General features: G+C 37.1%; 1 protein-coding gene across 12 annotated transcripts in view; it reads left to right on the top strand.

Annotated features, from left to right (window-relative positions):
* Positions 1-12,984, top strand: part of LOC109992972 (calcium-activated potassium channel subunit alpha-1a) — a 91,664-nt gene that overhangs the window by 30,694 nt on the left and 47,986 nt on the right. For all 12 annotated transcript variants that reach the window (XM_065949560.1, XM_065949567.1, XM_065949563.1 and 9 more), the window contains exon 3: positions 8,624-8,685. In XM_065949560.1, the coding sequence (XP_065805632.1) occupies positions 8,624-8,685 (62 nt within the window). The remainder of the gene's footprint in view (positions 1-8,623; positions 8,686-12,984) is intronic.

The raw sequence follows: 12,984 nt of genomic DNA on the forward strand, positions 1-12,984 counted from the left end.
TCTTTTAAATGTCCCTGTTGTGAATTTCAGCCCCTGCCCCTTTAAATCCTCTGGATGTCGCTGGTCCCATCAGTGTGAATGGCCGAGTCTGTGTTCATGTATGCTTCACCTCTGACCTCAATCAGAGCTAAAAGAGACACTTTTGCACACTTCATTGCACAACACTGCAGGAAAGTAAAAAACAAATTAGAAATTATTTCAGGGCATTTCCAGTAACTTCTCAAGTGTTACAGCTAATTGGCTTAAACCCCTTTGGGGGTTCGTGGTTTCTTTGTGGCTTGCACCTTAAATGAAAGCTGGCCTAATGTACAGTCGCCAGTGTGATTTTTTAAAATGTTTTTTATTACTTTCCCCTTTACTTTAGCAGCCTATAGTTTAATACATGTGAATTAACTTTATTTTCAGCCTTGATTTGATATTCTGAACTCTGCCAACATGGAAATGATTAACTTTTATCCATGAGCCAGGAAGGGGGAATATGACCTAGAAAAAAAAGACATTTAGCAGATTTGGCAGTAAAAAAATGAGACTAAAATGAAAGTTGAAAGAGAAAACATTAACTTAAAATCTTTAAATTGTTGGTTAAGTGCCAGTCCCTGGAAGGTTTATGTGCCCGTTTCCCTTTTCCATCAGCACATTTAAGCTACATTTTCTTCTTTATGATTTAACAAGGTTCTTTCAGTCGCTCTCCTCCCACTGATCAGCGTGATGTCCTTGAGAAAAGAAAACTCTACAGCGTTCAGTCTTGCACATTGAACCCGTCCAGCTCTTTGTCCTTCAGCTTCACCTCGTCATGAGTCACCAGATAAAAAAAAAAAAAACACACAGGTCTGATCACAGTGACACATGATGAGCTGATTTCTTACCACACACATCTGAGGGTATTGTAGTATTTATCATCCCTCCGCTGCTGTCGTCAGTCCCTGCAGTTTATTTATGCAATCTGATTGTTATCATGTCGGATGATGAGTAATCACACGCTCTCTCCCGAGTTGAGATTTTGGTTTGGATGTTTAGATATGATACATTCATATATTTCAATGCTGTGAATGGCGCTTCCTACGCAGACACATTTAAAAACCACAGATTACTCAGGCTTAATTTCCCTTATTTCTATAAAGTGAATCCACAAAAGAGATGTTAGCAATGAACAGAGTGTCATGCCACTCATTAAAAGTAGTAATTATGGTACCAATAGAGCTCAGACCACTTTTCACGTTAAGTATTGATTGGCAGCTATACTGAAAACCTTCACTGATCCCAGTCACTCTGAGGATTTTCAGGGCCAAAGGTGTCTTTCCATTGCTTGGAAACACATGACAGCTTTCAATTATGCATGTGTCAATCACATGACTATCCTCTGCAGCAACAACCTAAATGAAATGACAAATTCACAGTTTTTGGGGGTACTAGGAAACAGCATGACCAGCTGAAAAAACTAATGACATATTCTTTTCTCAAGTTGTCGTGGCTTTGGACTAACCTAAAGACTGGCTCAAATCCAAAATGAATAACCAAACATTATGCATAATTTTGTTATCCTTTTGTTACAGGAAGAAGCTTAAAGATAGAGTAAATAGGCCTACACTAGTATCCAACACACTGCAGGCTGGTCAGTATCTGCTCGAGTTTTGCTGTACAATTCTGGAAAATGCCTGGATGTTTGTGTACCAAATAAAAAAAAACTTGGATGCAGAGGGACAGCTTGTAGTCTTTGCTCTGAAAAGGTCAGTGAGAAAGGGGGAAAAATTAGAATTTTAGCGAACGGCATGGACAGTGCAGACTCTTACAGAAGAAAATTGATGGTGAATGAATGGGGTAATACAAAGCTCACATCAGGTGAAGAAGTTGTATTTAAATGTACTGCATGTTAACGTCAGTGACAGACACATTTTCACTGATGTTAGACACAAATGTTAAAAATGTTTAGGAAATATTTTTTTGGACCAGCTAGCAGCCAAACAACCTGAAGACCAAAGAGAAGAGATTTTGCACAGACCGGATCCAACTTGTTCTTGTTAGTATTCACAACCAAATCATATTCATCAAAATAAATCCATCAGCTGTGGAGAAGAATACCTAAAGCAACACCTCATGTGGTGCAACACCTCATGTAAAGTTAAATTCTTCATCATCTTCATTCTTTTATTATTATTATTATTTTTTTTTTACTAAAAACAAGCTGTAAACAAAGATGATGCTAAGAATGAACCAAAGCGGTAAAGAAAAGGGCTATAAAATCAGAAACCTCACCGGAGTCATTTATTGGTACAAAAATCCTGCAGCTTTCATTTTGTACTTCCTGAAACTTCAAATAGCAACAATGTTAATTCACAAAATACCTATTATTGTTGATCTTATTCTCCTATATTACTGATTGACAATCACTGACTCAAATCTTGGAAGGATATTATGATTTTCGTATGTAAAGATCTTGATAGTGCCCTGTTTTTATAAAAATATATTTAGGTTAATTTCCTTCTGTGATTTTTAAAGATCAAATTATGTTACATTTGGTGGTTCAGTGGTTAGCGCTGTTGCCTCTCAGCGAGAAGGTTCCTGTATTGAATCCGACCAGGACAGCAGCCTTTCTGTGCCGAGTTTGCATGTTCTCCCCGTGTATGTGTGGGTTCTCCGGCTTCCTCCCACAGACCAAAGACATGCTCGTGAGGTTAATTAATGACTCTTAATTGCCTGCTCTTAATCCAGCCCCCCGCAACCCAGAAAGAGAAAAGTGGTTAAGATAATGGATGGATGGAAATTATGTTACATTTGAGAAGTAGAAATTTGTGAAAAAGGAGAAAAATGACTTTGAAGTATTTTTTTTGTCTGTTTATCTATAAACAGGGACTCTGTTTTGTCTGTGTGTGACCTTGTTTAACTCAGTGACACAGAATACAGGACATGGTGATTTAGACCGTTTCATAATAATTTCTTGTTCAGGCAGATTACAATGCAGACTGCTTAAATTATAAACACATGCTGGGAAGGTTATATCAGGATCATGTTGTCGGGAGGAGCAACATTCAAGACCTCGTCAGTAGGCTGTCTGTGTGATGTGATTTTGTTTTTTGCCTTTTTCATGTATGTTGCACATTGACACACAGCCAAGACACAGCTAACTCTTAATGGACCAATTTATGGTTTTAAAATAAATATACGGTATGACTTAATGTAGACTTTACATGTAAACTAAATAGTTTATATTATTGGTGAAAAAATAAGAATTGTGTTATTCTAAGTAGATCAGTATTTATATTGTAGGTCTGTTTTGAAGCTGCTGAGCATTTACCATTCATGCTCCTCACTAATATGCTCAAGTTTTCTTGGCTAAAACCAGCAACTTCCTGGAACCTCCGATGGTTGCCTAGCAACTGCTTGCAGTAAAAAAAATAAAAGTCCAAATAGCAACCCCTTTAAAACAGCAAGTTGTTGTTTTGACAAACTGGTTAAACAGTATTAATATAACAATACTAGAGTTTAGTTGATTTTTTGACCATAACTTTTTTTGTGTATTTTTGTTTGGACAGTCAGGTTAGCTGTCCCTCTGTTTCCAGTCTTGCCATAGGGGCAACATGCTAACTTTTTTCACTCTACTCAAAAATGTTATGATCGATATGATCGAATGATCGATTTCTTCACCAGAGATGTTGATACACAAAAGGACCCCTATACAACTGTTTAACCAAATCAGCATAGAGTAATAACTCTGATTGAAAATCATCAGTTCAAATCTTGTAATATAATCAGGATGATTATTTTAGCCATTATTGTGTAGCCCTATCAGGCCTGATAAGTGCTCTGTGTGCACTGAAAGCACTCCAATTAAATTACAGAGAACCTCAAAGTATCAAAAGCTCATATTCAGTTCAGTGATCATCATTCATTATGATATTTAAGCAGTCTGTAGTCTTTCCCCATACTGTAAATATGTAAACAATAGCAAAAATAAGAGCTTAAGTTGCATCATGGGTCACATATGTTTTGGTCTGTGTCCAGCAAATAAGGAACAGTTCAACAGTTATGACTAATAGAGGTCTACCAATTTTGCAAATCATATTGCAGTTTTTAATTGGCACTTATCAGCTGAAGCAGGCCTTATAGATTTGTTTTCCCCTCTTCTGTACCATTATGTCCTTGATGCCAAAGAGTGGGGCTTGTAGACAGACAGATGGGCTGGCTCGTATTCACCAGGATAGCTCTAACGTCAGGCCATTTTCTTAAAGCAGCTCTGTATTTCTGTGGGACATGCTGTGGCTCAAACAGTGACCCTTGAGGAACTCCAGGTCAGGGACATACAGTAGGCTCCTGCAAACATTTGAATTTCACACAGTTGCATGCATTAACTGTGACACTGGAGAGGTTTTCCCAAACAAAAGCACAGTCATTTGACAGTACAAACCAATCTCTGGCATCCCACAAATGATAGCTTTTGATCACGCAGTGACTTTGAGGGAATATGGAACAACCTGACCCCTGGTTCTTTTGAATCCTGTTTTTAGATATTGAAGCAGCTCACAGAAACCACAACCCTACACAATGTATGTGTTTCTGCAAGGAGCCCTTAACTGACAATTTCAAAAATACATAATTATCTTCTTAGTCAACCCCTGTCTGAGCCTCAATAAAGTCATTTTTCTTTGAATTATCAGTGAGGGTGACACCACCTTGGGCTCCGACCTCACTCCCACCAGTAAGAGCGTTTTTTTTTTTCTGCCAAAGTAAAGTTCCCATTTCTTTGGCAGGATATTCACGCTGTTTGATTATGAGTCACTCTCCGGAAAGAAGAGTGGAGGAGCATGAGTGGGCTCTCTGATGTTTGCAGGTCAACTTCTGAATGCTTGAGTTCTGCTCGTGCTCTCTGCAGGGCCTTAACATAATGCTCACCAAAGAAAGGGACATTGGTGATGAAGGATTTATTGTGAAAGTGGACATCAGTTATCTGCATTTGCACATTCCGTTTGGGAGAACAAGCATGGCTAAACAAGAGGAACCAGGTTACTTAAAAGAAGAAATCAGGTATGGGCCAGACATCAATACCTGCTAATGGGGGATAACATGAAATATTTTTGTAAAATATTTATGTAAAAAATACTTCTTGTGTGACCTGTTAGCACAATAAATCAACAGCAATGTATTTCAATCAATCAATAAATTTTTATGTGCATAGCGTCAACTCATAACAAGTGTTATCTCGAGACACTTTACAAAAAGCAGGTAAAATACCTTACTCTTTGTCTTTTAACATTACAAAAAGCAGGTAAAATACCTTACTCTTTGTCTTTTAACATTACAAAAGAGCAGGTAAAAAGACCTTACTCATTGTTATCTTACAAAGACCCGGCCTATCCATCATGAGCACTTTAGCAAAGCAGCAAAAGTTACAGTGGTAAGAAAAAACTGCCTAATTAAAAGGCAGAAATCTTCGGCTGGATCCCCGGCTCATGATGAAACAGCTTTCACAGGCCTGGACTAGACTATTATATGGTTTTGCATTTAAAAAATCTCTGAATACACCAACTACAAAAACAAGTTTGAGAGGTTAATCCCACTGATTAAATTAGCTGAGGTGACACCGAGCAGTCACCTAGAAAATACCATCTGTCCCTCGAATAAGCCATGCTCCTAATTAAACTCTAATACTTAATTTGATTTAGAAAGATGAGTTCTGTTGTTCAGTTGTCATGAATAGAGGTATACGCTTTAGAGAACCAAAAAGAGTAGTTACCTAGATGTAAACCTGTTTAATTCTGCTTTAAAGTTGAACGTCTTTATATGTGGGTCAGCCATGATTTACATTCCTTTGGACCAGGCTTCTATTGGCCATACCAGGAAATGGATGAGAATCATACAATATAAAAAACATATTTTTTTCACAACTCCAATTATTATTTAAGATTTGAGGGAAAATATATGTCACTTTACTTTTATATAATTTAATTTCTATTTATTTTTTTTCGAGCTGGCAAAGGCATGAGGTTAGGAACATAGAGTATATTTGAAAAAAATGTATGCAAAATGAACTGAGTCGATCTTGTCTGCTCAATTGGTCAACCTGCAGAGGGATTCTTGAATTGGTTCTTCTGACTAATAGGGTCCATTGTATTGTGCCCCCTTGTGGGTGAAGCTATCTTTCAGCAATAAGCTGAAGTTGGCTGAAGTTACAGATGTGATGCATCATTATCCATTGACTGAGATGAATGATAAACCCTGGCGCAGTGTGCTGTCACCTCATTGACAAACCCAGCCCTGATTGAACCCTCTTTGTTGCAGCCTGTGTGATTAATTTACTGCCATCACTGAATCTCCCTCTGCTGGCAACATTAACATCTCTAAGGTTGCATCAACATTGTTTCCAGTTTCTAAACCGGGATGGTCAGGGGCATTAAGAGATTTCCTGCCTTTCAAAGAAGAAGGGTCAATTAAAAATGCATGGGGGTGCGTTTTGTCATGACAGAGCCATCACTGGTTGGAGGTTGACAATACGATTTCACATCATGGAAATGAATTCGTCTGAGCTCATTCATTATGGATGCTCATTGGTTTCTTGTTCAGGATGGCCATTGTGTCATTTCTACACAGATGAAAGCCAGGTAGACTCGCAGATGACCGGGGAGTGTATCTCAGGATGTAAAACATTTGTTCTGCTGTCTGCCGAAACCTTTCTCTCCTTATCTGAGTCCGTCACAGCCAAGCTTATAAAAGGGAAAAATTAGGACGCACGTTTTGTAACAGTATTATTCAACAGCTTTGTTATAAAAAAAAATGAAGAATCACAAAAGAGTAAAAAAAAAAATGTGTCTGATATCAAGCATAGGAGATTTTTGCAACAGCTGCAAGTCAAAATGTGAAATGTATAAACCTCTGAACTGTGTTTGTTTAGCTTGCTTTTCCGCCTGCTTTGTAATAAATACCCTGTTGTTAGGTAACAGAGATTTTGTCCTCTGCCCTCCATTTCTGATAATCTTCTACATTCTTCTGTGCTTTGACAAACACGACATGACAGCAGTCCCTTCTCAGTTGTATTGTGTGATTTTCTTTGACAGTAGCACTGTGTCAGGTCAGGTGAGAACACTGTTTTTCCCTACAGGTAACATTGGTCAAAATGGAAAAGAGTGGTCACCCCGAGTTCTGTTTGACCTCAAAATATATACATACGCCGATGACTTCTGTGTTTATATTTGCATTTAACTATTTGTACTTACACTTAAGGCTGATTACCTTTGAGTATTCTTAATTGTCAGAGTACTCACCTAGAGCTTTCTTTGACCTCAAAACATCACTATATGCTGATGACGTCCATGTTTAAGTTCAAACTTAACTATTTGTATTTACAGTTAAGCACGATTTCTTTTAGTATATTTCAATGTCAAAGCTGTCGAGGGACATCTCTTGCTTTGTTCCCTTACACCCCCAGATCTCATGTTTATTACTCTGAAACCTGCCTGTCTCAGTCTGCTCCAAACTTCTCTCCTCTTACTCCAGGCTTTTGTTTGTTCAGCTCATCTCCTCCCCTGCAGAAAGACAGAGTGACAGAATAAAAAGCAATACCCTGTTTTTTATTATCTCGTTGCTCCACAGTGGCCACATGAGCTCCGGGCTCTGCTGCTGCATCCCTTCCCTGTTTTATGTGTGTGAAAGCTGAAGCCACGTTCTGTCACCTCGCCCACTCCCTCGTTGCCAATTTACATGATGAGCTGTAGCTCTTGTGGATTTATTTACGCTGTCAAATGTACAGTAATTGATGAGTCTGTTTTTTGACACTGCTGTTCCAAACTGTTATTCTTTGTTTTCTGGTTTATGTAACTCAGACAGGCTCAAAGGATGTATCAAGGTCTTCCCTTGTTCTTTAATATGCATTAAACATCTGTTGCACAACTTGAAATGCATATATTATGCTTTATTAATTTCAAATCATAGGAAGTGTGATGTTATCTATTGGATATTGCAACTGAGAAAATATGTTATGATGCATAAGATCTAGAGCTGCAACTAACAAATAAATCTTGATTTTTTTTTCTAACAAGATTAGCAGTAGCTGTCTTTTTAGCTGCCAGTCTATTAACCCTTTAAAAATAGATAAATATCTTCTCTTTAAGACGATTAGACTAAATATTTATGTAATTTTAAGATTTCTGACATTCAAATATTGAAGGTTAATCTTCTTTTGATTGGATTATTGAGTAATAAAACAATTTCTTTTTAATGTTTGATCTTGATTTAGAAATACACCTGTATCTATCAGAAATCTATTTATCTTAAACTTGTGCAATACAAATTTTAATGTTGTCTCTGAACATTAAACAACAAAAAATAGTATTTTAATTTGAATTAATTGCTTCTTTATTTTAAGTCACTTCTGATTCTCTTGTTTGTTGTGTTTTAAAGCACTTTGGGTTTTTACAACTAGTCTAAGAAACTTCATTCAGTCAATATTTAAATGTAGAGTAAATTCTTCTTTTCAGACAGATGTGTAAAGCTTTGTGTATTTTGACAAGCCATTGACTGCATTAGATTGCATCCTAATCTTGTCAACATGTTTCACTTGAAAAGTATATTGAAATGACTTAGTCTTACTTTAACACCTCAAGTGAAATGGTTCCTTTTTCTCTTTTTTTTCCAGGTGGTGCTGGTATTTGCTCTCAGCATTGGAGCCCTTGTTATATACTTCATAGATTCCTCTGAGTAAGTATTTTTTTTTCATTATATAGCTAAATCATTGTACTTTTAACCTGTTTAAACATGCTGCTCCCCATGCAGAATCTGTAATCTGTAAGAGATAGACTAGTTTTATCTAGTTTTTTAGACCATCTAGATCCGGTCTGAAGATGGATTTATTAAATTAAGATTTATCATTAAAAGATCAAGAACCTTGGACACTTTATGATATTCTGTGCTGCTGTCTCGATTATTGACAGCTATTCTGTATTTATAATACTGCAGTCTAAACCTCTGTGGCAAATTAGAAGTTGTTCCAGTTATTGAGATTATAATGGTTAATTGGAAAACTGTATATCACTCGGACATGTATGATTTAGATTAGCCTCGGAGACCCAAGCTATAAACTGGCTGACTTCATTACATTGAGTGCTGTATGCTCTATATATATACGGTATATGAAAATATGTACTTCCTAGCTGTCTTCATCCAATCCTCTTTTAGGTAAACTGTTCTGGGTTTACCAGTGACCTCTGCAGTCTATGCAACCAGTGTACTCACAGATGAAATTTGTTTAATCTCTGTAATGAAAGGATCAGACGATAAAACAGGCAGGAAAGACCAAAGTTCCTGTACGAAACAATCCCCATCACTCATCAGACCAGAGGAAGCGGAAAAAACCTCTTAGCTCCATGTGCCACAGTTACAGTATACCGTTACTGTAGTCTTTCTGGTGCTTGGGCAGGATATGCTATTAAGAGGAGGAAAAAAAACACCAGCTAAAAGCTTTTACCAAGCCAGCAGGGAGTCTCCTCTGGGAGTAATGTTAAAGAGGAGGAGAGAAAAATGGGCTTTAAACCTAATCCGACAGTCAGGTTATTTGTCATTATTTCATAAGGCCACAAACAGCTGACGGCTCGGCTAACCCTGATGTTTGCAAGCATGATCTCATTTCATTATCAGGACAAGCTCAGGTAGAGTTACATCCTCACCAATGCCATCTGTGGCCTCTCATTCTCAGAACTGGTTTGTAGCTGCAGCTGATACCTTTTCACCTGATGAGGGACGACTTAGGACCTCTGTCTTTAACCTTTGCATGCATTATTAAATACACAACAAGGTTTGATGTTGTAGCTCCTGTTTACAATCCAACTACCCCTTTGTCCCAGTTTCATTCAGTCCAAAAGTGTTTGAGTTTTTTTCTGGCCATATTCTCACTACCTGTCAGCCTAAAAAGCTCAGTACTAGAAGCCAAAGAGCGGCCACTTCTCTCACATGTTGCTATAGTGCCAGAGACTGAAACAGATACAGCCCTTCCTGTAATTAGTCCTGTGGGCCTGCTGAGGCTGTTATATGATGGACAGGCTGACCTGGGTGGAAGCAACACAGAGAGAGAGAGAGAGAGAGACGTCAACACAGCAGACCCACTTAGATCCATAGTGGAGAGCTTAAGTGACAAAAAGCACAGATAAGAGACCAGTTAGGTCAAAAAGGAGAGTTTGACCTCATAAAGCTGTCATGTGTCGCTTCTAAAGTATGTGTCCAAGAAGAATAGGGAGCTGTTCTTTATTTCATTTATTCTAAAGTAGAGCTAGGGTACAATTATTGTGAAACAAAATACATTTAGTCTTGTAAGAAATTTGTTGATATTCAAGGTTCGGTCATGATGTATTTTGACCACTGGAGGGCAGGAAAAACTCACCATAAACTGAAAAATCATGGACTATGAGTGGATGTCGCCTTTGATTTTTAAGAATGAGCCTGATGCAAACGTTTTTTTGACCTGCAAGATCAGAATTAGAAGTGACAAATGGTATGTTTTAGCGCTTTTCTACCTGTGATTAACAAGTCGCTACCACGTCGATCTGTAGAGAAGCATAGAGGCTAAGTAATTTAAATAAATATGGTCACATTTGTTTTTTAAAATCAAGATGGTGACAGCCATAATGTTGACCTCAGTGCTCCCAAAGTTAGCTCACATATCAATGGCTATGTAGCTATCTATGTCCCTGAAAGATATAGTTAATTATGTATCAGTGAAATGTCCTTCTCAACATATATCTTGCTTACAGTTCTTGAAGAGTCAACTGTATTACCTTTTTTTTTTTTTTTTTTAACTTGGGGTCAGCAGTGCAAACTTTAAAAACACAACATTGACATGTTGCCTTTTAAAGCTGTTTTTATGGCTAACATGGAAGCTAACGGTTGCCCGAACAACTGCATCAGTAGGTTAACATAAAAGTTAACCTACTGATATACTGTATTATTAGCTTAACTTTTAGCTCAGTCTCCACCAGCTCATGAAACAATGTGTCTCTTTTAGCCACTACTTGTTAGTTTCTTTTCTAGCTAATGGCTAGCTACATTGCTCTTCTATTTCATGCAGGTCTTGAGGTGAGTTTATTCGAGCATAGAGTTTATTTAATGTTGGAAAATATTTTAAAGGAGCTCTGATTTAGGGGTAACCAAAACAAAAAAATTCAAAAAAATTCTGAAAATCAGCGCCGGATGGTCCAGTGGTTATGTCGCTAGCCCACATACTGTATGGGGATTACAGCCCTCATTGCAGCGCCTGTGAGTTTGAATCCGACCTCTGCCCTTGTCTTTTCTCCACTCTCTCCTCACAACAGCCTCTCTTTAGCTGTGCTATAATAAAGAGCTTCATAATTAATATCTCAGTAGAAACCTCAATATGTCGATTATTTCTGGGATTAAGACTGGATCATGCCCTTCATACCCGTTTGATTTATTGTCAATGGAAACATTTTGACAAATTAAGTGATCAAAAGACGATCAGAGGCTAAACTTAAAGGTTGTAAACATGCAGATCAACAGAGAACATTCTGCTCTCCTACATGTGAGCTGCTCTGTCCTGTTTGATCTGAACTGAGTGTAAGAAGACTGTAAGAGACAGCAGAGCAACAGCAGCTAGGGAGAGTTTGTGATCCATAGCAGGATTGGTCATCTTCAAACCATGTCTACTGGAACTCACTTATTTAGCACTGCAGGTCTAACTCTTCTATACGGTCTGTCACCATGTGATGACAGGGATTTGTGGGGATGACGTGTCATTGCAGCGAATCAGGGCAGAACTATCCAACATGTTGGGACTATTTTTAGAGGTGCCTCAGAGAACACTGATTTGGATTTGCTTTACCTTATCATTAATTTTTTGATAAATCATCAAGACATAAGTTTAATGAACCTCCTGGAATTTTTAATAAAAGAAGAAAGTAAACATCTAAAAAAAAAAGAAAAAAAAAAAAAAGAGGAGCCCAGCTGTGATAAGAATGCAATGGAAATGCAGCTTATTCCAAGTCATCAAGAACCTGGTCACTAAAAAATATTTTTTTCTTGAACAGGTCGGGGTATTTATTCCTTTGTGGATCCCAAAATATGAATAGATCTTTAACTTTCTTACAAATTCAGTATATGTTATGACACTATAAAGAAAACCATTATTGATTTTTGACCAGTTAAATCCACTTTTTTGAAAATGATGTTAATCTTTAAAATGTATTATATATATATATATATTATATATATATATACAGTGAAACAACAAATTTAGTTTACACTTTTAAATAAATGACAACTAGCTGGAGTTATACTTTGTTTTCTTTGAGGATTTTTGTATAAACGTTGCCTTAGTGTTTCTGCAGTGCATCAGATCAGTGGAAGATAATGCCTGCAGTATTTTAATGTCACTAACCTCCATGAGGACAGTGTTTTATCTAAAGGAGTTTTTTACATAACCAAAGCAATTTGTTTTAATCCGAGTGGCATTAAGCATTAGAGAGATGAAGTGTGTCTACATGAGGATCCAGGACTGAATCAACCAGCCCACATTTTAATTCTGATTCTTTTCTGACATTATTACTAATTTTGAGTAAAACAGAAATGGTGGAAACATACATTTTAAGAGCCCTGGTTGTGGTTGATAACTTCAAACAGTAAACCCTTTCATATTAAAAGCATGAACCAGTGAATTTTCTTTTTTTAAGCTGTTACATTTTTTTTTTTTATAACAACTGTTGCTAAACAGTTTTCTGTCAATACTAATTTATCCACTCACAGTTTCAGCACTAACATGATTAACCAGTCACGCTTACTGTTATTTTTCAGTTTCGTTTTATTCATCAGTTTAACATAATTTGTAATTTAAGGGGTAAGTTATTCAAATATTGATTCCAAACTAAGCATTACATTAAGTTCAATAACATTCAGTCTGCACCAAATGTACAGTAAACAGTGTTCTCATTCTACATGTAAATAATATACAACTTCATTTTTTTTTTTTACTTCTAAGTCTTCATAATTATTACC

Source organism: Labrus bergylta, chromosome 21, assembly GCF_963930695.1.
Source record: "Labrus bergylta chromosome 21, fLabBer1.1, whole genome shotgun sequence".
Classification (NCBI taxonomy): domain Eukaryota; kingdom Metazoa; phylum Chordata; class Actinopteri; order Labriformes; family Labridae; genus Labrus; species Labrus bergylta.